The 27,481-nt window shown below is 42.7% G+C and overlaps 1 protein-coding gene across 2 annotated transcripts in view; it reads left to right on the forward strand.

The window, feature by feature from the left end:
* LOC122565382 (TLE family member 5-like) overlaps positions 1-27,481 on the forward strand; it is a 126,889-nt gene that overhangs the window by 38,102 nt on the left and 61,306 nt on the right. For both annotated transcript variants that reach the window (XM_043721309.2, XM_043721308.2), the window contains exons 3-4: positions 4,988-5,051; positions 7,194-7,238. In XM_043721309.2, the coding sequence (XP_043577244.1) occupies positions 4,988-5,051; positions 7,194-7,238 (109 nt within the window). The remainder of the gene's footprint in view (positions 1-4,987; positions 5,052-7,193; positions 7,239-27,481) is intronic.

A 27,481-nucleotide genomic window follows, 5' to 3' on the forward strand; every position in this document is an offset into this window, starting at 1 on the left:
AGTACTTAGCATGAACAGCCTGACTCCAAGTTTGGGGAGAATGATGAGCATTAAACTAAAGCAGTGTTTTTGCTGTGCGCAGTCCTGGAGTGGTGTCACTGGGTGTAAACGTGAAGTAAGTGGCTGAGGCCTGTAGCTGGGGGAGTAAGTAATCACTCCCAGATTCCTGGCTTCAGGAGGCTGTGGGGCTTCGAGAACAAGTCAAGGTCAGTACCCAACAGCAAGACATTGAGTTAACAGGTGTGACCTTTTGGTGCTGGCAGCAGTCTACTTGCACACATAATCACATTGATCCACTTGGAGGCTGGTAACTGTTATCATTTAAAAAAAAAACCTTAATAGCTGAAAAAAATGATACATCAAGATTACACTTTTTAAAATATTCATTGTAACAAATTACTAAAAACAGTATTAACTGAACAGTATCTTTCTTTGTGACTTGTTCCATATGTTGTATAACAGATGACTCCCTAAATCTTGGACCAACCAAAATAAACACACAGAATATCCTTTAGGTATTCAATTTCTGTAAAATCCCTGCAGTGTGGAAACAGGTCCTTCGGCCCAACAAATCCATATCAACCTTCCGATGAGTAACCCACCCATTCCCCTACCCTCCTCTATTTATCCCTGACTAATGCACCTAACCTACACATTCCTGCACATTATGGGCAATTTAGCATGGCCAGTTCACCTAACCTGCACATCTTTGGATTGTGGGAGGGAACCAGAACAGAGGAAACCCATGCAGACATGGGGAGAATGTGCGAACTCCACACAGGTGACCGCCCGAGGCTGGAATCGAACCTGGGCATCTGACGCTGAGAGGCAGAAATGCTAAACACTGTGCCGCTCCACAAGTTATTCAATCAATCCCAAAGCTGGAAATAGTGAGATGTTGCAGAGCTCTGAAATGCAGAAGAATCTGGCTGTCACATTATATGAATTGCAAAAGGTTAACACCAAGCACAGGAAGTAACTAGGAAAGGTAATAGCATATTCACACTTATTGAGAAAGGAATTGAATGTAAATATACGGTAGTTATGCTTCAGTAATGTTTCTTCAGGGCACTGGTGTGACCACAGCTGGCACAGTGAGCAATACTGGTCTCCTTATTGAAGAAAGAGCGCAAATGCCTTGGAAGTAATTCAATGGTGATTTATTAGACTAATAGGTGAAATGGGCAAGTTGTCTAGTGAGATGAAGTTAGACAGGTTCAGTTTGTATCCACTGGAGTTCAGAAGAGTTGGGTGTGATCTCGAATCCCTACAATGTGGAAGTAAGCCATTTGGCCATGGAGTCCACACTGATCCTCAGAAGAGCATTCAACCCAGAAACCAATACCACCATGCACCCCCCCCCCCACCACCACCAAGATCCCTGGAATCCACAAATTCCGTGGCTAATGCCTCCAGCCTGCACATCCTTAGACTGTATAGACAACTTTGCATGGCCAGTGAACCAAACCTGCACATCTTTGGATTGTGGAAGGAACCCAGAGCACCCAAAAGAAATTTGCGCAGACACTGGGAGTTTGTGCAAACTCCACTTAGTTGCCTGAGGCTGGAATTGAACCAGAGTCCCTGGTGCTGTGAGGCAGCCGTGCTACGCTCTGCAGTCCTGTAGGTTTGATTGAAACCTGTAAGAACCTGTGACATCTTGACGGTCTACATGAGGCAAAGATTTTCCTGTTGTGGGAGAATCTAGAACTGAGGTCCTTTTTTTTTTCAAAAACCAAAGGTTTTCAATTAAAGACACCAGATGGGGTAAAATTTATTTTTACTGAAGATCATGAGTTTTGGACTGTTTCAAAAATCTGTGGAAGCCAAGTGTTTGAACATTTTTAATACAGGTAAAAACAATAACTGCAGATGCTGGAAACCAGATTCTAGATTAGAGTGGTGCTGGAAAAGCACAGCAGTTCAGGCAGCATCCGAGGAGCAATAAAATCGCCGTTTCGGGCAAAAGCCCTTCATCAGGAATAAAGGCAGAGTGCCTGAAGGGTGGAGAGATAAATGAGAGGAGGGTAGGGGTGGGGAGAAAGTAGCATAGAATACAATAGGGGAGTGGGGGTGGCGATGAAGGTGATAGGTTAGAGAGGAGGGTGGGGGAAGGTAGCAAAGAGTACAATGGGTGAATGGAGGTGGGATGAAGGTGATAGTGACGTCGAACACTTCTTCCTCCGCCTCCGAGCTCACTTTCACAAATGGACTCCCACCCACCTTCTGAGGACCCCTTCGCCCACTCACTGCATCCACCTGGACACCCCGGCCTGGCCTATTACGCCCTCGACCTCTTCATTTCCAACTGCCGCCGGGACATTAACCGCTTCAACCTATCTACCTCCCTCCCCCACTCCAACCTCTCACCCTCACAACGTGCAGCCCTCCACTCCTTCTGCTCCAATCCCTACCTCTCCATCAAGCCAGCAGATAAAGGGGGCGCAGTGGTAGTCTGGCGCACTAACCTCTACACCACTGAAGCCAAACGCCAACTCGAGGACACCTCTTCCTACCGCCCCCTCGACCATGACCCCACCCCCCATCTCCCAGACCATAGAGAACCTCATCACCTCAGGAGATCTCCCACCCACTGCTTCCAACCTCATAGTCCGGGAACCCTGCACTGCCCAGTTCTACCTCCTTCCGAAGATCCATAAGCCTGACCACCCTGGCCGACCCATTGTCTCAGCATGTTCCTGCCCCACTGAACTCATTTCTACCTACCTTGACACTGTCCTATCCTCCCTAGTCCAGGAACTCCCCACATACGTTCGAGACACCGCTCATGCCCTCCACCTCCTCCAAGACTTCTATTTCCCCGGCCCCCAACGCCTCATCTTCACCATGGAATCCAATCCCTCTACACCTCCATCCGCCATGACCAGGGCCTCCAAGTCCTCGGTTTCTTCCTCTCCCGACGTCCCCAACAGTACCCTTCCACCAACACTCTCATTCGTTTGGCCATGGGCACCTGTATGGGCCCCAGCTATGCCTGTCTCTTTGTTGGCTATGTAGAACAGTCCATCTTCTGTAATTACACCGGCACCATTCCCCACCTCTTCCTCCGCTACATTGATGACTGCATTGGCGCCACCTCGTGCTCTCGTGAGGTGGTTGGGCAATTCATCAACTTCACCAACACATTCCACCCTGACCTTAAATTTACCTGGACCATCTCTGACACCTCCCTCCCCTTCCTGGACCTATCCATCTCCATTAATGATGACCGATTTGACACCGACATTTTTTTACAAACCCACCGACTCCCACAGCTACCTGGATTACACCTCTTCCCACCCTACCTCCTGCAAAATGCCATCCCGTATTCCCAATTCCTCCGCCTCCGCCGTATCAGCTCCCAGGAGGACCAGTTCCACCACAGAACACACCAGATGGCCTCCTCCTTTAGAGACCGCAATTTCCCTTCCCACGTGGTTAAAGATGCCCTCCAATGCATCACGTCCACCTCCCGCACCTCCGCCCTCAGACCCCACCCCTCCAACCGTAACAAGGACAGAACCCCCCCCCCCCCCCACCCGGTGCTCACCTTCCACCCTACCAACCTTCGCATAAACCAAATCATCCGACGACATTTCTGCCACCTCCAAACGGACCCCACCATCAGGGATATATTTCCCTCCCCATCCCTTTCTGTCTTCCGCAAAGACCGTTCCCTCTGTGACTACCTGGCCAGGTCCACACCCCCCTACAACCCACCCTCCCATCCTGGCACAATCCCCTGCCACCGCAGGAATTGCAGAACCTGCGCCCTCACCTCCTCCCTCACCTCCATCCAAGGCCCTAAAGGAGCCTTCCACATCTATCAAAGTTTTACCTGCACATCCGCTAATATCATTTATTGTATCCGTTGCTCCCGATGCAGTCTCCTCTACATTGGGGAGACTGGACGCCTCCTCGCAGTGCGCTTTAGGGAACATCTCTGGGACACCGGCACCAATCAACCACACCACCCTGTGGCCCAACATTTCAACTCCCCCTCCCACTCTGCCGAGGACATGGAGGTCCTGGGCCGCCTCCACCACCGCTCCCTCACCACCAGAAGCCTGGAGGAAGACCACCTCATCTTCCGCCTCGGAACACTTCAACCCCAGGGCATCAATGTGGACTTCACCAGTTTCCTCATTTCCCCTTCCCCCACCTCACGCCAGTTCCAAACTTCCAGCTCAGCATTGTCCCCATGACTTGTCCTACCAGCCTATCTTCTTTTCCACCTATCCACTCCATCCTCCTCCCTGACCTATCACCTTCATCCCACCCCCATCAATGCATTGTACTCTTTGCTACTTTCTCCCCACCCCCACCCTCCTCTCATTTATCTCTCCACCCTTCAGGCACTCTGCCTTTATTCCTGATGAAGGGCTTTTGCCCAAAATGTCGATTTTACATTTTTAATACAGCCTCAGAAGTACATCTCTGCTTTTATATTCAAGTGCTCTCAAAATAAATGCCATCATTACATTTGCCTTCCTAACTATTGACTCAACCTGCAAGTTCATCTTGAGAGAATTCTGGTCTAGAACACCCAGACTTCTGAATTTTCTGTCCATTTAGGAAATAGTTCAGGTCTCTATTCTTCTTACCAAAGTACATTACCTCACACTTTCTCACGTTGTACTCCATCTGCCACTATTTTGCCCACTTTCCAAACCCATCCAAATCCTTCTGCACTCCCCACCTCAATGCTACCTGTCCTCCACCTATCTTGGTATCATCTGCAAACTTAGCCAGAATGCCCTCCGTTCCTTCATTTGGATCATTAATGCAGAGAGCATGAGAGCAGTGGATTTTTATTGTCTTCAGTGGATGTATTGGGTAGTCATACAAAGAAAATGCAAGTGGGTGTAATGTTTTCACTTCATTTCCACAAGTGTACTGAGCTTGAATTTGGAATGAAACCTGAATGAAAACAATGTTTTCTTCAAATTTGTCATTTAAAAATTATTTTTTGTATTTTTAACAACAGCCTCAAGTTGGAATGTGACAAACTGGCCAGTGAAAAGACAGAAATGCAGCGCCATTATGTCATGGTAAGGACCTTACTTTGATTACACCTTTACAAAAGGGTTGTCGCCCACCTACATTGACACAATGCAGAATACAATGTTCAGATGCACATATCCTGCAGGGGTGGGGAAGGTCTCACTAATCGTAAAGGAACTATAAATCTTTCTCCACCATGTCATATGTACAGTGTTGCTAACCCTAACTTAAAAATGGTGATGCAATGTTGGTGTGTTATGCATTCTTTTTGAACTGACAGGCTAGGAACATTTGAGCTCCCTATCCATTTTAGCCACACATGGGTTTTCTGGGCAATGCTCATGAGCAGTTTCTGAAAAATTCTGTAAATGCTGGAGATCTGAATTTTTTCTTTAAAAAGCTAGAGAAACTCAACAGGTCAGGCAGCATCTAATGCAGTTAGCATTTCAGTGTGAATCATCATCAGAAATGGAAGAGTTTGGAAAATGGTGGATTTTATACCATTTGATAAAGTGCAGGGGAGGAGGAGGAGTGGAACAGAAGGTGATAGTGTTCAGCGCAAAAGTCAAGGGAGTGCTAATGGTGGTAAAGTAGAGATAATTAGGTGTGAAAACTTTTAAGATTCATTAGCACTCCCTTTCTTTTATCCTGAGTACCTGTCAATCTGTTCCACTTAAGTTCACTCCTCCCCCTCTGTCAACATTATAAAAACCCACCGTTCCAAGGACCTCCAGTTCTGGGGAAGAATCTGATCAGACTAACTCACTCACACTTTCCACAGATATTGCCAGAGCTGTTGAGTTTCTCCAGCTCAGTTTTAATTCCAACAGTTGCAATGTTACCCAAATAATTACTGAGACTTCCCTGTTTAATTTGAAATGGATGCTTGAAATAATTGCGCCTGAACTTATTAACACCAAAGGTGCACCTGCCCCCCCCCCCCCCCCCCACCCCTCTTATTTTTCAGTTGGAAGACTGGGCATGAGACTTTTTTTTTGTTTGTGCACTAAGCAGTGGGATTTCCTTACCAACATGGAATGCAACTCTTGGATTAAATATTGAATGAGGAATGTTTTTACATTGCACTTGATGTGAAAAGTGTAGTTGACCGTGTGTTCCCCTCTATGCTTCATTTTTCACTCCTCCCTGATCTTATCTCCTCTCTCGTTGCAACTTCTCTTGAGTATGGAGGCACCTGGGCCACCAAACACTTGATTGTTTTAAGTACTTAATCCTTGATTTTTCTGCTGACATTTCTAATCAGGAGCATAAACCTGTTTCAGTCCCTAGCCTAAATTACATTAGCTGATCTCTGCCTTGGTTTATTGACCCAGGCTCAGAGGAATTTGACTAAGGTTTCTATGCCTGATGATGCCACCTTTTTTAGATGTTGTGTGTATACGTATGGTGGTGGAAAGCAGATTCGAAATCTGAACCAAATGAGGCAGGCCACTGGCTAAACATGAAGTCATTGGACGAGTTACCCAGCGGCCTAGGCTGTTGTGCTGGAGACGGGTTTAAGTACCAACATGGCAGCTGGTAGAATTGAATTTAAATTTCTAAATCTGGAATGTAATATTACTTTCAGTTATGAGGAGTATGGCAACTATCATTGAATCTTGTAAAAGCCCATCTAATTTACTAATATCTTTCTAAAGAAGGAAATTTGTTATTTCCCACCACTCCCCCCAAAAATAAACTGGCCTTCACGTGACTGCAGACCCACCGCAAATTGGTTGACTCACTGATGTTTGAAAAAAACCTCGCAAGCCACTCAGCATTTAGGAGTAGGCACAAAATGCTGGCTTTGTCAGGAGCACCCTCTCCCATGGAAGAATACAGAAGCGTGAATGCCCATATAGCCTAGGAACTGCGAGCAGTATCCTATATAATGTTGTTGGGAGACCTGGTGAAGACATCTCTGTCTAGGGGGAAAAAAGGCATTGAGCTCACATTAGGCAGTGTGCTTTATGGCAGTCTCCAAGGACAGGAATTTGGCTTTGAAGGGTTGACATACCTTGTGTATTTATCTGATGCATTACATTTGATGCACAAACCACTTCCACTAGAGATCAGAAATGGATATCTTGGTGATTGTAACATGGTTGTATGAGTAACAACCTCACCAGAGGGTCATTCAAAAGAGTGCAAGATGTTAACATTTTGGTTTGATTTTCTTTCCCCCCCAGTATTATGAAATGTCTTATGGTTTGAACATCGAAATGCATAAACAGGTACGTAGCTTTCTTGGTCTTTTCCTGAGAAACACTTCATTGCTTGTCATTGAGCCGTTTACAGAGGCTATGTATTCTCCCTGAAATTAGTCCTACCATAAATGTGACAAATTTCATGATTGAGCCTGGTTGTAAATAGAACTTTTCTCTTTGTAATTTCCAATTATTCACCAATGAATAATTAAATGTTCTTTTTAATTGGAACTGCCGACAGATTAATTTGAATGATAAATTAATAATGGGCACTGTCTCATTTATTATTACGTTTTATAAAGTGCTTCAGAGCTTTCAACCTTTATTAAATATTTAAAAAGTAAATGTCGTTGACTTCAGTTGTGCGCCTATTGTTTGATGATTTACTCTCTCCTTCCACTCATGTTCCAGGAAATCAAATGTGACATTATATTATGAACTGTTAACGTCTTTTGGGGGGCTCATTTCCTGCTGAGTAGCATCTAGAAATGGAATGGTTAAGATCCTCTGGTTCCTGGTAGAATGTGTTGACTCCTTGCAGGTTCCTGTTTTTTGTGGTATGAAAATCCATTGTAATGGGTGAGAAGTTCAAGCAACACTTGCGTTATGATTAATTAACTGCTTTCTCATGATGGTGTGTAGTTGCTGCATGGATATCGATTAAAAGTTTTTTTTCTGTAACATGTCTGCTTGAGCTCTGCAGCAGCCTCGACATAGTGCATCTTGCCTGCAGATTGAAGTTTTGATCTATGTACATTGGGCTGCAGTATTGTCACTTACAGATTCCCTTCCCTAAAGGACGGATCAGATTTTTTTAAACAATAATTGATCATGGCCACATGATTGTTTAGTAAATTTCAGATTTTTATTGACTATAAAATGCTTCATTTGCCATGACTGGATTCAAACCAATGTCCCCAGACCGGTAACCTGGAGTTCTGAATTACTAGTTCAATGACATTACTACTCCCACCACCTCCCCTCCACAGATGATGCCTGACCTTCTGAGTTCTAACCGTACTCGATTGTTTTAATTTCAGATTTGCGTATCTGCAGAATTTTACTAGAATGATATCAGCAATGTTAAAAATCATTCAACACCAGGTTGCAGTCCAACAGGTTTATTCAGAAGCATGAGCTTTCACAGCGCTGCTTCTTTATCAAGTACCTGTGCAGCAGTCTCATAACACACAATTTATAACAAAAGATTAATGTGTCATGCAACTGAAATGCTCAACGTATCATTTCAGTTGCATGACTCTAATCTTTGGCTATAAATTCTGTGTTTTATCTTGTTCCAATACTACCTGATTAAAGGAGCAGCGCTCTGAAAGCTAGTACTTCCAAATAAGCCTGCTGGACTGTAACCTTGTGTTGTGTGATTTTTAACTTTGTCCATCCACATAGATGTCAGCAATGCCCAACTTAACTCTGGAGTCGAGGAGAGGCAAGGGTTGCTGTCCCTAGAACAGAAAGGGTTCAGAGGAGAAGACCTTTTGGTCCACCCAGTCCATGCCAAACATTATCCCAAACTAAACTAGTCCCACTGACCTGCTCCAGGCCGATATCCCTCCAAACCTTTCCTCCTCTACTTATCGAAGTGGCATAAAGTTGAGCAAACTGCCAAAAGAACTGGAGATGACCTGAGGAAAGAAAAATTTTGCCAATTTGTTCTCCAGCATGCCTGGCCTGGAAACCGTTTCAATAATTCTTCTAAAGGGGAAATTTACAAAGCTCAAAGTGCCAGTACATTCGCAATGGGCAGAATGGTCACCTTTTGTGCTGTATCATTCTACAAATTATGTATTTCTCTGCTTCTGCTCCCCTACACCAGCACCTTGTTCTCTCCAGTTTGACCAAAAGTCTTTCACACTTTTTCTGGTCTTGGGGAAAACTTCATTCCAATTCAAAATGTGACTTTGCACTTTCCAAGGATATTGGCTGATTCCCAGGATTTTCTGTTTGCGGTTGTAAATTTTCAACGCTTGCTGTTCTTCTGTTGAAATTTTAATGTGAAGTTGCTAAGGAATGAGATATGATGGGTATAAGTGCTGTACCATAACCAGATTGATGTGGTATTGACACTAAAAATGGCAATTGACGACATTGCGAACAGTTTACTCTCAAACTTTCAACTATGCAATGCTTCATCACTTTGAATAGTCAGTATGTATGACTTTTGTGCCTGTTTGAGTGTGTTCTCTCTTTAATAGAGCGAGAGGGTATTCTTAGTGGGTAGCACAGATGCTATTTAGAATGGAATTGAAAGGAGGCAGAGTGTATAATTTGTCCACTCTTTGTCAAACAGGACTAATTTCTGCTCCTAAATTCTCAGTGTGCTGTTGACCATGTGCACTGCATCATAAGAATAGTGATAAAATGTAACAGCACTGCAACAGCCCACCACACGAGTAGGTGGTCATCTGGTCCCTTCGATAACTGAGCCGGACCATGATGCCCTCTGAAGGGCTTATGCCCGAAATGTCGATTCTCCTGCTCCTCAGATGCTGCCTGACTTGCTGTGCTTTTCCAATGGCACATGTTTCGACTCTGACTCTCCAGCAACTACAGTCCTCACTTTCTCCATGATGCTGTCTACCAACTCATTCCCTGATGTGATCGATTAGCGAGACCAGACTTCTGGACGAGGAGTATTTGGCACCTGCACTGGATAACAACAGCAAATTTTGAGTCATCATAGTGTCATAGAGATGTGCAAGATGGAATCAGACCCTTTGGTCCAACCCGTCTATGCCGACCAGATATACCAATCCAATCTAGTCCCACCTGCCAGCACCCAGCCCATATCCCTCCAAACCCTTCCTATTCATATACCCATCCAAATGCTTCTTAAATGTTGCAGTTGTACCAACCTCCACCACTTCCTCTGGCAGCTCATTTCATTCATGGACCACCCTCTGTGAAAAAGTTGCCCCTTAGGTCTCTTTTATATCTTTCTCCTCCCAACCTAAACCTATGCCCTCTAGTTCTGGACTCCCCCACCCCAGGCAAAAGACTTTTGTCTATTTATCCTATTCATGTCCGTCATGATTTTATAAACCTCTAAGGTCCCCCCTCTGCCTCCGACGCTCCAGAGAAAACAGCGCCAACCTAGTCAATCTCTCCCTAGAGCTTAAATCCTCCAACCCTGGCCACATCCTTGTAAATCTTTTCTGAACCCTTTCAAGTTTCACAAGATCCTTCTGATAGGAAGGAGACCAGAATTGCACGCAATATTCCAACAGTGGCCTAACCAATGTCCTGTACAGCCGCAACATGACCTCCCAACTCCTGTACTCAATACTCTGACCAATACTCTGAAGCATACCAAATGCTGCCTTCACTATCCTATCCACCTGCAATACCACTTTCAAGGAGCTATGAACCTGCACTCCAAGGTCTCTTTGTTCAGCAACAGTCCCTAGGACCTTACCATTAAGTGTACAACTCCTGCTAAGATTTGCTTTCCCAAAATGCAGCACCTCCCATTTATCTAAATTAAGTTCCATCTGCCACTTCTCAGCCCATTTGGTCAAGGTACCTCATAATCTGAGGTAACCTTCTTTGCTGTCCATTACACCTCCAATTTTGGTATCATCAAACTTACTAACTATACCTCTTATGCTCGTATCCAAATCATTTTTATAAATAACAAAAAGTAGTGGACCCACCACAGATCCTTGTGGCATTCCAGTATGTTGATCAATTTTAATATTGGTTAATCATTGCTAAGAGATGTGTGTTGATGACTGTGGCTCTGTTAGTATCCCTCTTTGCCATTCTGAACACAGGTTCAATTTCCATTCCAGAGCTTGATCACCTAAAAAATCAAAGCTGACGCTCTAAAACAGGACTGGAGCACTGCACTGCTGTTGGTATCATCTTCAGATGAGACATTAGCCTCTTTGAATGAATGTCACCTCAAAGAGCAAAGGAGTTCTCCCATGGTGTCTTTGTCAATATTTATCCTTCAATCAGCACAAAAACAGATTAGCTTAATGTCAGTGGGATTTGGATGTTTGCAATATTAACATAACCTAACCTAAGCAAAAGTAGGGAAAAAGTCTTCCTGGATTGTGTCTCAGCTAGGCAGCAGATGAATTCACTGTATAACTCTAGGAGAATCTAAACTTGTTCTAGACTCAAATTGTATAGTGAGGATAGATCACAGAAGTTTTTGGCTGATTTAAAAAAAGGAGTCTGTGGAATGACATTTGGATATTTGGTTACTGGTTAGCACCAGCTTGATGTTGGGACTGAATGTTGCATGTTGATAAAACTCCTCATTTGAAATCTCTTGTAGTGTGATGAGATTGAATTGCATTTTACTCTGCAGGGTTTTTAAGAAAACAAATTAATGAGGTTGTAATTTCGGAAACCAGCTGGCATGATGAGCATCAAACCTGACATCTGACAGGATGAATTTCAGGAGGTTAATTGAAGTGAGCCAAATCTTCAGTTTTAATTCAGCTGTTTCGAAATGAACTCTCTGTGCAGGCAGGAAGGGCAAGCTTGGCAGTCGGAAATATTACTGCGGTTTAACATTTTGACTGAAGTACCATTTCTGTGCATGCTCTTTTTCTAGTCTTATTTCCATCTCTCCCTGATAGTCAGTGCTTACAACAATTTTCCAAGTTCCCAGTTACTGCTCCCCACCTGTGTGATGTTTCTGATGAGGCGGTGCAGTGATGTGGATTGATTCTGGTTTTCTGTGTTTGTTGTAGGATGGGGTGGGGGGTGGGGGGGGCGCTGATGCTATGTTGCTAGAGGAGAGATTGTGAATGAATGTATGTGAGAATTATGAGGCCTAATATTCCCAAATCTTGATGTTATATTGTCACACTCTGTATGTCAGTATATTCGTTTTAGTGACATGGGGGTCCGTTAGCTCAGTTGACAGGCCGGTTTGTGATGCAGAGTGGTGTCAACACTAAGGTTCAGATCCCCCACCAGCTTGATGCTACCATGAAGGACTTGCCTTCTCAACTTCTCTCCTCGCGTGAAGTCTACTGCCCCTCCAGTTAAACCACCACCTGTCTTCTCTAATAAGAGAGCAGCCCTTGGACCTCCAAGACTAAAGGATGTGACGGTCTCCTGATCTGTCTTGACATACTACTGGAAGCATGTTTCTCTCTTGGTAATCTTTTAAATGTTTGGACTAACATTAAACTATGTGTCTGTGAATGCAACTCATGTACATTATAGCTAGCTGTAATAAATGTCTGTTAGATTCTTCTAATACCATGATATCTACATCTAGTTTCTTCTGTTACAAAGATAGCATAAGCATTCTTGCAACCGTTGAAATAGCCTGCATGAGGGAAGAACTGCATTGTAAGGCTATATTATGGAATTATTTAATTTAGGGTACATTTGAGAAGTGAGGGGGTCATGTGACTTGTTCTGAATTATGCCCAGCACCAAGATTGGCTGGCTTTATTGTTAAAGGAGAGCCAAGGTTGCTTTATTGGGAAGTAGATAAAAGATATTCACACCTCTAGGCAATAGGTATACTGGTAATGGTGAGATCATTTAAAGCATGGTCTGGCAGTCATCAGTGCACACTTTGCAACTTTAAACTGTCAATTTGATTATGATATTAAGTGGAATTGGTTGTCCAGATAATAAGCAACTAATTAACCTATCTGTCTGGATACAAGGCCCATGAGATTCCCACTGCCAGGAAGATGAACTGCAGAATAAGTACTGTCATAGTACACCATTGTAGAATTGGGTTGCAGTTTTTTACTGAAGAAAGCCCTGAACCTTGTACAGTATATAGGTAACTCTGCATGAATCTTTGAGCAGAGATTGACATTACCAGTCTTGTTCACGATGTGGAAGGAGTATGGGAGTTCAAGCTCTGATCAAAAAGACCAAGTTAGAATCTACGAATCCCTACAGTGTGGAAATAGGCCATTCAACCCAACAAGTCCACGCCATCCCTCCAAAGAGTAACCCACCCAGACCCATTCCTCTGACCCTTTATTTACCCCTGACCAAAGCACCTCCCCAACACTATGGGCAATTTAACATGGCCAATTCACCTAACGTGCACATCTTTGGACTGTGGGAAAAAGCCAGAGTGCTCAGAGGAAACCCACACAGACACTGGGAGAATGTGCAAACTCCACACAGACAGTCGTCCGAGGCTGGAATTGAACCTGCCTCCCTGGCGCTGAGAGGCAGCAGTGCTAGCCACCCAGTTTTTGAGGATTTGAATGAGGCTGGAAAGTGCACCTAACTTTGTCTGGGAGAAGTAATCTCCAGAAAAACCCACATCATGAAAGATTGTTTGGCAATTAAAAGTTGCCCAACTAATGAAGGGAAAATAGAGGAGCACTCTAGACCTGTGAATTACTAAGGACTGGTTCCTGGAGGGGAGGAGCTGGTCCACTTGAGCAAGTGTAAAGCCGAACTATAACACTTTTTAAAAAATTGTTCTCTCGTCACTTTTAAACTATTTGCCTACAAGAGTAGTGCTTAGGTACTGTTGCTTTTAATTTGTTTGTTGCAGTAAAAGTTTTAAGTCTTAATCCTGGTATATGATCCTTTTTGATTAGACATCAAAAATTCAAATTTCTTTTCTCATTAAAACCTTTTCAAGTTTATGGGGATTGAAACAATGCTATTAATAAATGGTTTTTAATACTTTGGCCTCCATCACCTATTGAGAGGAGTAAAGCCAGCAAAGACAGAGACTGATCCTGACACAATATTTCTTGTTGACGAAAGGAAGGTAACACTGAGCAAGGACCAGGCACAGAAAATATTGTATGATTAAGATGGTCACCATTGTTCTGTCAGAGCGATTGCTTTCGGTCACTCAGTGATTTTGCTGTTTTGTACTCTGAGCTGAATTATTTCTAAGACATGGATAGAAAGTTGAAGGTAGTGCAGTAAGACTCATTTGTCCCTCTTGCCCTTCAAAGCTGGGAGCTTAAGCAGTTTTACATTCCTTTTGACCCAGCATTTTATAGAGCTGTAATGTGACTGTACATTATGGCACTGATTTATTATTTCTGAAATTTATTTTCAAACCCATTGGTGTGAAGATTGCATTTGTTCTCCAGAGAAGGCTTAATAAAGCTATAAATCAATGTTGTTACAATTGCTGGTATGCTGCACAATAGATTGGGCCCCGATTACACTTCGGCAAAGTCAACTTGATGCTGTTTGGGGTGAGTAATGGCATTTAATGATCGGATGCGCTGCCGGAGTGGAGGAGTTGTAAAATAATGTTAACCAACTAGTGTAGTTGCCTTTGAAATCCCAACTGGATCATATGAAGTGAAGAGGAAGAGGGTTAGTTCAAAGTTCTGTTCTTTATTGGAATCATAACAGGATGGAGGAGCAGACAGCAGAGACTGTGTACTGTTATTGTAAGTACTGGGTCAGTGCTTGTACAGTTTCATCTGTGTCAAAGATCTGGTTAACATAAGTGAGCAGCTATTATATAACAACATGTTTTACTTGGAAGAACATGTTATGAAAGAGAAACAGCCCATCATGGTTGCATCAACTTTGCTGCACATGTGCTTCCTCTTGTCTTAGCTAACATTATCAACGTATCCTTTGACTTCTTTTCACCTTCGGTACTTCACTAGCATTCCCTTAAATGCATTACCCGGTACATTACTGGCTCTCTTAATTTCAATCGGCTAATAGTTTGAGTAAATGGGCAAAACCTTGTCAGATGTGGAATATTGAGAGAAAATGTGAAGTTATGCACTTGGTCAGAAAGAATAGAGGAGCTGAATATTGTTTAAATGGAGACAGATTGCAGAAATCTGCAGTACAAGAGGACTGGAATGTCCTTGTGCATAAATTATAACCTGCTGAACTTAGATGGATAGACTTTTTATGGAGAAGGCAAATAGAATATTAGCCTTTTGTTTAAAAGGGAATAGAATACAAAAATGGAGAGGTCTTATTAAAACTATACAAGACTTTATTCGAGCACAGCTAGAATATTGAACAGTTTTGATCCCCTTCAAAAGTAATCTATGCTGGCATTGGGGGCAGTTCACAGAAGGTTCATGAGGTTGGCCCTGTGTCTGAAAGGAATATCATATGCGAGGAGGCTGAATAGGTTGGTTTACACTGCAAGGAAGTCTGAAAATAAGGTCTCCTCTCATTTGAGTTTTCTTAGGGGGCTTGACGGGATAGATGCTGAGAAGTCATTTCCTTTTGGAGGAGAGTCTAGGACCAGATGGAATAATCTGTGTAAGGGAGTCCCTTATTTCAGACACATGAGGAATTTACCTTGAGGGCAACGAATCTATGGATTCACTAAAAGAGCTGTAGAGGCTGCATTAAGAATATTCAACACTCGGTCTGATTTTTAATTGGTAAATAACTAGAGGGTTGTGAGGAAAGGGCATAGGAGTGGGGTTGAGGATTAATGGATTAGCCATGATCTCATTGAGTGGTAGAGAAGACTCGATGGGCTAAATGGCTTACTTTCAACTCTGTCTTATGGGCTTACAGTGCACTCCGACGTCAAGGCTAATGATTTGGATTGAAATCCCACCACAGATTTAAATTCCATTCATAAATCAGTAATGATGACTGTGCCCGTGATCATCAGTTGCCACCCCAAGGATTGCAGTGGTTCAAGAAGCTCACCCCCACCTTCTCCAGTAAAATTGGGGTTGGGCAATAAATAATGGCCGAGCCAGCACATTGAACACATTTTATAAATAGCACATCAACTTGGTTTACGAAATATCCCTTTTAGGAAAGGAAATCTGTCTGACATTAGTTGGTCTGGCCTGCATATGACCCCAGACCTCTGGTAGGGTGGTGACTCTGAGATGGCTAAGTAAGGCATTTTAATCTAGGGCAATTGGGGGTAGGCAACAAATGCTAGTCTTGCCATTGATGCTGAAATCCCAAGGAATGATAATAAATGTTCAGTTTGATCATCTATTCCCATATATTAGCAAGCTGCACATTCTAACCACACTCTGGCTGTAGATGTTTCTCCTGACTTCATTATTGAATTTATTAGTGACCTGTCTTGTATATCCGAGCCTTAATTTTTTTTTAGATTTGGTTCTACAGATGGAAGCATTTTCCCGTTTGTCTATTCCATTAAACTGCTCAGTCATTTTAAAGGCATGCATTAGGGCACTCTTCTGTCATCTTTGTTCTCCCATTCACACAGATACTCCAACCAGCTGTAGGGCTGCACAGGTTGCCTTATAACGACTGTGATCCAGGAGTGGAAAGCTAGGAAAAATTTTAGTAATGAATAAAAATGGAGGCACAAGATATTTCCAAATTTGCTGCATGCTTATTCATTTGAGACAATTGAGTTTGAATGCATCGTTGTTAGTTGACCCCTAAATATTTCGCCATTAGAATTGGACTGATTGCAGAAGACAGTCAGTCAGCTTGGTTGGCTCGACAGCCGGTTTCCAATGCCAACAGAAGAGGTTCCATAAGATCGTAAGAGTTTGAAGTAGAATTAGGTCATTTGAGACTGGTTCGCCATTCTATCGTGTCTGATATGTTTCTCAATTGTGTTCTCCTGCTTTCTCCCCCTGAACCCTCAATCCCCTTATTAATCAGACGCCTATCTATCTCTGTCTTAAATGATCTCTCCATGCCTTGGTCACCACAGCCTTCTGTGGCAAGGAATTCCATAGATTAACCATGTGCTGGCTGAAGAAATTCCTCCTCATTTCTATTCTAAAGGGCCTTACCTTCTCCTTTGAGGCTGTGTCCTTCGGTCCTGGTCTCTCTTACTAGTGGAAACATCATCTCTCCATTCGCTCTACCCGTATCCCTCCGTATTCTTTAAGTTTCGATGAAGTCTCTCCTTCATCCTTAAACTCGTGAATACAGACTGAGTCCTCAACCGCTCCTCTTGTGATAAGCACTTCATCCCAAGGCTCGTTCTTGTAAACCTTCACTGGAAGAAAGTGAGGACTGGAGGTCAGAGTCGAAGAGCGCAGTGCTGGAAAAACCCAGCCAATCAGGCAGTGTCCGAGGAGCAGGAAAGTTGACGTTTTGAGCCTACGTTAATTCCTGATGAAGGGCTGATGCCCGAAACATAGTCTCTCCTGCTCCTCAGATGCTGCCTGACCGTCTGTGCTTTTCCGGCACTGCACTCTTTGACTCAAACCTCCACTAGACCCAAAGCCGATGCATCCTTCCTTAGATATGGAACCCAAAACTGCTCTCAAGTATTCCAAATGTGGTTTGACCAGAGCCTTCTACAACCTCAGCAGTTCACCTCTGCTCCTACATTGTAGCCCTCTTGAAATGAATGCCAACATTGCATTTGCCTCCCTGACTGCCAACTAACCTGCATGGTAACCTTGAAACGATCCTGAGCTAGGACTCCTAAGTCCCTTTGTGCTTCAGTTTTCCCCTTTTAGAAAATAACCCTCTTGAAATTCCTGCATCGACTGAGATTACAGTGAAGGTCTTTCCTTCTCGACCTCTCCTCTTGCCTGAGGCCTGGTCACCATCAGTTTTGCCACCACCAATCATCTTTGTAATGAGAAAGCAGCCCGATGGTCTGGTTAGACTACAGCAGCTTTACTGTACCTTCTAATTGCATGCCTTGCATTTGTTTTTTTTAAATTCAGTCATGAGGCAAAGGTATCATAACATTACAGACCATCCCTATTTGCTCAGAGGACAGTTGAGAGCCAGTCATTTTGTGGGTCTAGAGGAGAATTTCCCTTAATTTTTGTTCTGGCTCCAGAGGCCTCTGAGGTCCTTGCACGACAGTGACGTCTGGAAGCGGACATCTATGCCACGATTGGCATTTTGACACTGATTACCATGTATGGAACCTTGGAGTCATGCAGCTTTAGAAGAAATGTTGGTCTGGAATTGAGTGGAGGCAAGGTAAGACTAATTCCTTTGCTGAAAGACATTAGTGAACTAGATGGGATAGGAATATGGTATTATGTTGTACTTTCCTGTCAGATGAAAAGTTCAGGAGGCAAAAAGAGAAATATTTATCCTGCAACGTTGCGTTCTTTCCAAGCCCTCAGTTTTGTCGTTTGAGACTCTCATATGAGAGGAAACGGCCTCTCAGTATGTGCCCTGTCAAGCCCCCTCAGAATCCCGTATGTTATATTCTGGTTGAATGTGTCTTCACTCCTATTCTTCCATCTCCCCACCTTCATTTCCATTAACCTTAGATTTTCTTCTGGTTGACAAATGTGCATCAATTATACTTCAAAGTCCATTTTTTCCCCTCTGTCATTTATTTTGAAATCAGTGACTATATCTTTTGGTGTGGGAGGAAAAATGCTCTGGGTGCTGAGGTACAATTGTTGGTGGTTATATTTAGAAAATCTCTGCAACTGAGAGATTCCTTCCTTCTGCTCTGTAAAACGACGTATCCTTTGTTGAACCTCATTTACTTTCACCACGGGGAGCTGCAGCCCTTTCAAGTTGAAGAATCACTACCTCTGGGTGAATTCTAGGAAGAAGGTTAGTTGATTTTAAGAAGCTTGTGATTTTAACACCTCTTAAGTTTTTATATTCAAATGATTAGGCTATTTCTCCAGGGTGTTACATATTAATAAATAAGTCCACTTGCTTAAAGAAACAGCAACGTCCTGAATTTATACAGTGTTTAACATTAAAAAATCAAGATACTTCATTGTTCAGTAAGCTTTGCCAGATTAGAACATCTGACCTAAGTGTAAGTCAGATGTTTTAAGGGATGACATCAGGTAGCGAGAGATTTAAGGTAGATGTTGGGGTAGAAGGTGAAATAATGGAAATTGGGCACCCACAAGAGGCCTGAAATCTGTTGGGTCATATTTTAAGCAGTATTCCCAGAGCTTTAAAATAAAAAGTTCAACATTTGCCGCATCTGGAGACCTGATGGCAAACATGCAAGACTGTGGTTGGTTGTTCATGTCTCTGGGGCCTCTGATAACCAGTCATATTTGTATTTGAAGGCAGGAGTACTGTCTGTAGTTGACTTTCCAGTCGTGCATAGCCATCTTCACTTTCGAGAGCAGCATGGTAAATGTGTCATAAATCAACTTGCACATAGCCAGCTGAGTTGGAGCTAATGGCCAAACATGCTCATAAAACTGTAGAGTTTTTTTTAAAACCTCTGGATTTGATCAAAGAGTCTGGTGTAAAATGATAACCTTCCTTCAAGATGCTTTTACAATTTTTTTTTGTAACAAGGACTTGGAACCGTGCATTTACAGTTGTTGACCTCTCTTTGCTGCTGCGAAGGTCCTGCCATGTTGAATTAGAAAATGCTTCAAAATATGACTGGGAAATAGGTGTGATACTAATGTTGCACATACCGAGGTTGTGTCTGTGTTTTGTGATTGCTGTTCTGTTGTTGCTGTGCACAGTGTAACCAGAATGTGTGCACACCATTAACCTTTTGAAAGTGAGCGCCTTCCTAGGTGTGGGGGGAGGAGCAGAAATCCTGGCAATGTGAGAATGACCCTTTTGCCCTAAAATCAAAGTGAACGTTTTAACATGTGTTTTTCTTTTGAATTGGACATAAGCATAGTTTTCAAGCACCCTTCATGTTTCCCATTAGCTGATGTGGCCATTTGTTTTTGATAGTGTTTAGATTTTTTAGATTAGATTACATACAGTGTGGAAACAGGCCCTCAGCCCAGCAAGTCCACACCAACCCCCGGAAGCGCAACCCACCCAGACCCATTCCCCTACATTTACCCCTTCACCTAACACCACGGGCAATTTAACTTGGACAATTCACCGAACCTGCACATTTTTGGACTGTGGGAGGAAACCGGAGCACCCGGAGGAAACCGACGCAGACACGGGGAGAATGTGCAAACTCCACACAGAGAGTCGCCTGAGGTGGGAATTGAACCTGGGTCTCTGGCGCTGTGAGGCAGCAGTGCTAACCACTGTGCCTTCAGTATTCCCTTTTTTGTAAAAGGTTGAATGTTGTGGAAGGTGGGAGAAGGGGGTGCAGGAAGAGAGGGAAATCTGAAATCAAAGCGCACAACACTGACCATGCCTAGCAGGTCAGGTAGCTTCTGAGGAGAAGAGAGGGTGAACGTTTCTGGCTGATGGCTTTTACCAGAACTGGAACCCATTAGAGATCACGTGTGGTGAGTCTTAAGTGAGTAGGCAAGGCAAGCTGAGTCAGGTGGTAGACGGAATTGAGAATGAAAGGGGTATACAATAATGAATGTTTTGATTAGTGCAAGACCAAATGAGGTGGTCGTGGGATTAGTTTGATTTTTAAAGTAAGAAAATAGGTCTTGAGGAGGTGTAACTGACAACAACAGAACCTTAGTCACCCGATTGCCATCCATAAAAAACAAATAGACAGTTAACTGTGAACTGGCATTCTGTGTTCTGGAGAAGCTCACACTCTATTTGTATTATACTACTCCCTCTGATGAAAACATGCTCAGTTTGTGTCCTCACCTTTACTGGGAGCAGACCTGGTGAAAAGTGTTTCTCTTCTCATTGGCTGAATTTCAGCAACATGGTTTATTTTGGTCTGTTGGGAATAATAAATTTCATTTGGAAAGCACCTTTGTCCTCCCCAAGGAGCTTCACAGCAATAACATCAAACATACAGTGAATATTTGTCTCTTTTATTCATGGGATGTGGACATGCTGATAAGGCCAGCATTTCGAGTCATACAGCATGAAAACCGACCCTTCAGCCCAACTTGTCCAGGTATCCTAAAGTGAACTAGTCCCACCTGGCCCACGTCCCTCCAAACCTTTCCTATTCATATCTCCATCCAGATGCCTTTTTAATGCTGTAATTGTACCAGCCTCCACCACTTCCTCTGGCAGCTCATTCCATACGTGCACCACCCTCTGTGTGGAAAGCATTGCCCCTTATGTCTCTTTGTCAATCTATCCCCTCTCACCTTCAAATTATGTCCTCTAGTTTTGGACTTCCCTCACCCTGGGAAAAAGACCTTGGCTATTCACCGTTCCTGTGCCCCTCAATTTTATAAACTTCTTTAAACCCATCAGTCTCCAACATTACAAGGGGAAGAAGTCCTAGCCTCTCCTTAAACTCAAACTGTCCAGTCCTGGCAACATCCTTGTAAATATTTTCTGTACCCAACCCTCTTCTAGCTTAACAATATCCTTCCTATAGCAGGGCGACCAGAATTGTATGCTGTATTCAAAAGGTGGCCTCACCAATGTATTGTACAGCCTCAACGTGACCTCCCAACTCCTATACAGGGTGACCCCTGTATCTGCAGAATAGTTTTCTGTGGTTTCAGGTAGCCGTGGTTAACTGTGGCCCGAATGTATAGGGAACCTTCTAGAACCAGGGACAATTGCTGGGAAGATAAATTTCTCATTTAAATGAATGGCTGCGCTCCAATCCGCGGTTTCCATTTTCCGTGATAGGTCTTCGAGCGTATCTCCTGCAGGTGCGGGGGGAGCTATTGTACTCAATGCACTGACCACTGAAACCAAGTGTGCCAAACGCTGTCGTCTTCACCCTGTCTATCTGATGCCACTTTCAAGGAACTATATACCTGCACCCCTAGATCTGTCTGTTTAACAACTGTCCCCAAGTCCCTACCATTTAATTGCGTAAGTCCTGCCCAGCCTTGTCTTACCAAAATGCAGCACATCCCATTTACCCAGGTTAAACTCCATTGCCACTTCTTGGTCAGTTGGTCCAAATGATCAAGACCTTGTAATCTTAGATCTTTTTTGCAGTCCACTATACCACAAATTTTAGTGTCATCTGCAATCTTGCTCATCATGCCTGTCCCTAATTAGCCTTCAACTGAGTGACTTACTAGGGCCATTTACGAGCGCAAGTAGGGGTTGTCTTGCTGAGAGTCTGGAGTCACATGTAGACCAGACCAGTTAAGATCTGCTAGATTAGCCTTCCTAAAGGGATTTTATGACAATTGCTAGTTGTTCATAGTAATCTTTACTGAGACATAGTAATCTTTCAGTTGCTGATTTTATTAATCAAACTCAAATTCTGTTCCTGCCATGGTGAGATTTGAATCCTAAACTTGAGCAGCTGGATTACAGTTTCAAGGATATTACCATTTTGCTACCGTTTTCCTTGCTGGGAGATAGGTAGCCGAAAGTAGGACCAAACTGGGAAATTTTAAGGTGCATTTTATTTGAGAAGAAAATGGTAGAGAGTCTTGGGAACTGTAGAGTCTAGGCAGTTAGAAATGTCCAACAAAGGTTACAATGGATGAAAATATCGGCTGCACAAAATTCCAGAATAGGTCATAGAGAGAGATTGTAGTGTATGATACGAGAGATTAAAAATGGGGTTCGAGGGTGGGATGATGCTGCCTCTTTAACTAAGTTATTTTGTCGGTGGGATTTTTAAAGAGAGGTTGTAAAAGCAGAAATACCAAAACGTTTGGGAAAGAGCCTAGTTCAACAATAGCAGGGGAGTAGCCACTTCTCCCAGTTCCAGTTTTTTTTCAGTTTCTTTTAGTTGTGACAGTGAGAAGCTGCTTCAGTGAAAAACATTCCATGCTTCAGCAGATGATCCCTGGTTGACTTCTCTCTGAAATCCCTCCTGCTTATAAGAATCTGGTGTTTGAATTTACCTTTTTTGCCAAGGGATGCGTTTCTGGGGATATTACGGGAATTGGAACAGCTCCTTAGTTGGTGTCAAGTTGGTTGAGTTTTCAAATTAAGTTATTCAAAGTTCTGTTTTCTTTTGTTTGTGCTTCAATTGTAGTGTTTAAATAAATTCTGTTTTCCATTAAAGATGAGTGGTTTGACCAGCTGCATCACTCCTGGAATAGCTACTTCACATCTGCCTTTAAAATAAGAAAAAGTTAGGGACTCAGCTACGTTGAAATATTTTGAGGGGGTCTGGCCTGGCCAATAACAAGGGGGCCATCTCATTAGTGGGTGGTTGTGGATGAAACCGGTTGGAATTTGAAAACCAGTATGAGTATGTTAAATTTGAGACCGTGTCGCAGCCCACTTTTCTTAGATCCTCCAAGATCTCTGTGGATGGATTTGCCGCATCACTGGCTAGAAGATGTTACTATCTATGTCCAGCATTGCCTATGGACTGTCCTCAAAGCAGTTCCTGTAAAAGCACCAGGAGCTGCATGCTACCAAGCTCCTGAATATATTACCCATCATCTCAGACACCCCAAAGATAAATATTTGAACAGGAAGCTTTGAAATGGAAAGTTCTGCCTACAAGTTGCATGCATGTTAAAAGTTGTAAATCTGGGACAAAATTTAATTTGTTAGGATAGACATTAAATGAGGAATCATTTTAAAAACAAAAGCTCGTGGCATTTTATTGAGAAGGAACAAAATGCTTTTGAGAAACTGATGGTTAGGGTATTAATAAACTTTTTTTGTTTCATTCTGATTCAAAGCATCAATTGCTTGTAGATCTTGAGAAAGAGTGGAATGTAAATTCCAAAAGCCTCAAAGAAAACTCTACACAACCTAGCATTCCATGTCATTGGAATTGAATATTATGTGCTTGGTTACCACTAAACCCTGGTATTTAATTTCTTCTATAGAGTATTGTTGTATACCCGCATATGTTTCTTAAAGGTATTCATGTGACAATTCCGTGTTTGAGGTGTGAGAGAATCTGGACTGGGGTCTTGAGGTGATTGACAAACAGCTTGGGGTATTGCTGTTTGGATTTTGCCATCTGTATGGCAATGTAAAATCAACATTGAGAATTGTTATTGCACACTGGCCTCGAACTCGTGCACGACCATTACACCAGAAGGGTCTCTCTGGTGTAGAACAGAATAAGGACCAAGTAGATTCATCAGCTTGTGAGCAATGAAGGAATCCGAGTCTGGCTTAAAAATTGATCAGTTGGGATGTTTGTTTTTCCAAAAAGCAGAAGTCAAGTGTAAAGCATGTCATCCCCCAGGGATGGGAACTGATGCCCATTCTGCTCAGATATTTGCCTCACTGCTAAGTTTGTAGGGCCCATTACTTTGGTCATCCTCAGTGGCCACTTAAAGCAAGCATCAAGTTCCTAATTCACTATGGGCCCCAGGTGTAACAACCTGTTCATGGATTCCTCTGTGAAGCAAGTTAGCAATGAGAGAAGATTTACCAGGGTGTTGCTGGGAATGGAGAGTTTGAGATGAAAAAATAGACTGGTGAGATTGGGACCTCTTTTCACTGAAGTGTTGGAGAGTGACCCTAGCATAAGGAAAGTTTGTAAAATCGAGGGGCAGAGAGAAGGTGAATGACCAGGGCCTTTCTCAAGGGTAATGGAATTCAAAACTGGGGAGCATAATTTTAAGGTGAAAAGAGATTTAAAAAGGACATGAGGGATTACTTTTATTTTTACAGTGCTTTGTATGTGGAATAAACTTCCAAAGAAAGTGGTGGGTGCATATCTAGTTAATGTTTAAAGGACATGTGGATAATTTCATGAACAGGTAAGCTTTAAAGGCAATAGGGGTCAAGTGCAGGCAGGCAGGTTTAGTTTGGGAACATGGTTGGCATAGATTTGTTAGATCACAGGGTTTATTTTCCATGCTGTAAGATTCTGAGACACTGTGTGGCTCACCCTGCTCTACATAGCAACAGAGTGTAGCCTTTCTTGAGCCAGATGGAGTAGGAGAGAGCCTTCTAATTCACAGCCTGGAAAATGTGGTCCCCCTCATCAGGTGAACTGTCTGAGATCAACACTTCACCCTCGATTATGGGGATCAGAATGGAAGGTCATTTGGGCTTCTCTGTGATAGTATGCTACCAAAACATTGTCCACTATGGACCCAAAAATAAACTATCATTTTAACTTAGTATTTTGTCTTGTTTAAATTAAGACCTTTTTTTTTCAAAAAAGAAAACCCTCATCAAATGTGCTGTAATTCTAAACATTGCCTTCCCAGTGACCACACTCGCAGAAACCTTGAGGAGATCAACTCTGATCACAACATGACGGGCTCCCTCGATGGTTTACTGATTTAGCGTGCTTCAAGTTTTGAGTTGTTAAATATTCTTGCAGCTTGTGTAACAGTGCTTTAAATCTTTGATTCCATTAATAGCCTAGATCAATATCCAATCATTGGTTCTTCAGGTCTACATGTTGTGGTACCGAAGCGTGTAACCTAGCTGAGTGCTGTTCTCCAGGGAGTCTGTAATTCATTGGCACCAATGTCACTGTGATAGGTTGATCTGTCAATACAGATCAATCTGGTTCTGCAGAAACCAGAATTAGCAAGTTACCCGACTATAGAAGCTTCTACCTGTGACAGAAATCTTGGATTTTTTTTTAAAAGGGCATTTAACTTGGTGCAAAGTTAGAGCCAGGATATACTTAATTCAACTCAGAAGTAGACGAGGTATTTGGGAAATCCAGAATACTCAGTGCCCTGATAATGGTTCTAAAACACCATGCCCTTTCTTTACCCATTAGAATCTGAATACACAGAAGGGATCCATCTGCATTTGGCTTACTGCACAAATCTAATTCAACTCTTGCACTTGGCAAGCATGACAAGTGCTAACATACATACTTATAAAATCTTTGCTTCAGGGATACTCTGAATTTGGCAGAAATAATTGCTGTTGTACCTTGACTGTAAGAAAATTTACCTTTTAAGGTCTCCATGTGCTGTAAGTGGTTATATTATGTACATAAAGTTGAGACTCTGCCTAACCATCTGCTGCACAAACTGCACAGATAGGAATATCTGGCTTGCTGTAATGTCTGCTTCATCACTTTTATTATGTGTTTTTCAAATAAATCAACCTATGGCATTAATCAATCCCTAACAAGTGACTGACTATTAGATCATTATCATTGACCTAACAGGCTGACTCTCAAAAGCAGTCCAAGAAGTCTCCTCCTGGTTTTTGGTAGGTAAGTTTAGGATTAGAATGGTAGGATTTGTTTTGGGGGCACTTTAATTAACTATAATTGAAAATTCAGTTTTGGTGCCATTTTAATTCTATTTTTGTCTATTGAATGTACAAGAGGGCTTGTTTGAAATGAGCACGATCCTTGACACCAATAATTGCAATGCTCAGAATTTATTCAATATGAGGGGGTGCAGAAGAAATTCACCAGGATGTTGGCTGGGCTGGAGCAGCTCAGCTATGAAGAGAGTCTTGACAGGGTGGGTTGCTCAGAAGGCTGAGGGGATCTGCTGGAGTTGTAAAAGGCTTTGATGGAATAGAAAGGAGATTTGGAGTGAAACCTTTCCCTTTTAGTCAGGCAGTCAATGACCGGGTGGATAGAAGGTAAGGCGCAGGTAGGTTTGAGTGAATTTGAGATAGAAAGGTTGCACTCATAGGTGGGAATCTTTCAATAAATGTAAGAACTGTTTAGATGTACCTTTTGTAATACTGCATTACAGGAGGTTACGGGCCATATTCTGATAAATGCAATTAGTATAGATGGCTAGCATGGACACAACTGGTTCAAGGACCTCTTTCGATGTTTTTTTAAAAACTGACTCTGATTCTATGAATGAATGCTTTTGTCCATTGAGGAGCATTAGATTTTAAATTCATTTAAGCATTTGAACAGTGGCCAACAGGAAATGATTCTCTGCACCACTTAGGCTATCTCTCAGAATAGAGAGGCCTCCTTTTAGTGCATGTATTGTGAAACATTGTTCATTTGGTTTTGTGTAGGGTTATTTAAGGCAATTGTTTAAAGTGAACTATGACAATGAATGTTATACTTGCAGATTCTAGTTTTGCCAGGTTCTGCCTGTTTTGTCCCAAATGATAATGCTGGAGGCCTGGTGATTTTCTGCAAAAACACTCCATTTACAACTTGATCAAAGTTGTATTCTTAAATAGATTCCAGAAAAGCAGCATAATTTTAAGACAATGTAAGAGCAAATTACTGCTGATGGTGGAATCTGGTCTGCAAGCAAGAAATGTTAGAAATCGCAGTGGGTCAGGCAGCATCCATGGAGAGAGGGCAAGGTGACATTTAGAGTCTAGCTGACTCTTCATCAGAGCTCTTTAAGACAGTTAGTTGGATATGCAGCATGACATTCCAGTGTGAAGTTTCTTGCCTGTCCTTCATTCTTAATGTAACGGAGTCAATGCGATATTTAATCATTGCAGTCAGCAGACTATAATGTTTGTCATGTAAGTGTAGAACCCAGATTATTTGTAAATCTGAGAGTTTCTAACATTGTACAGTGTTAATAAATTTTAAGACACCTATCTCAACAAGAGCTCCATATTCATAATACACATTTAATGTGGGATATGATAGAGGTCACGTCATACATAAGGCTGTGGTGCTTGACCCAAAAAGCTGCAGCAATGCATTCTTCCTCTTCGCATTCGGTTAGAGCTCC

Source organism: Chiloscyllium plagiosum, unplaced genomic scaffold (genome assembly GCF_037043375.1).
Source record: "Chiloscyllium plagiosum isolate Xiang-an unplaced genomic scaffold, Cpla_swu_hap1 HiC_scaffold_28, whole genome shotgun sequence".
In the NCBI taxonomy this organism is placed as follows: domain Eukaryota; kingdom Metazoa; phylum Chordata; class Chondrichthyes; order Orectolobiformes; family Hemiscylliidae; genus Chiloscyllium; species Chiloscyllium plagiosum.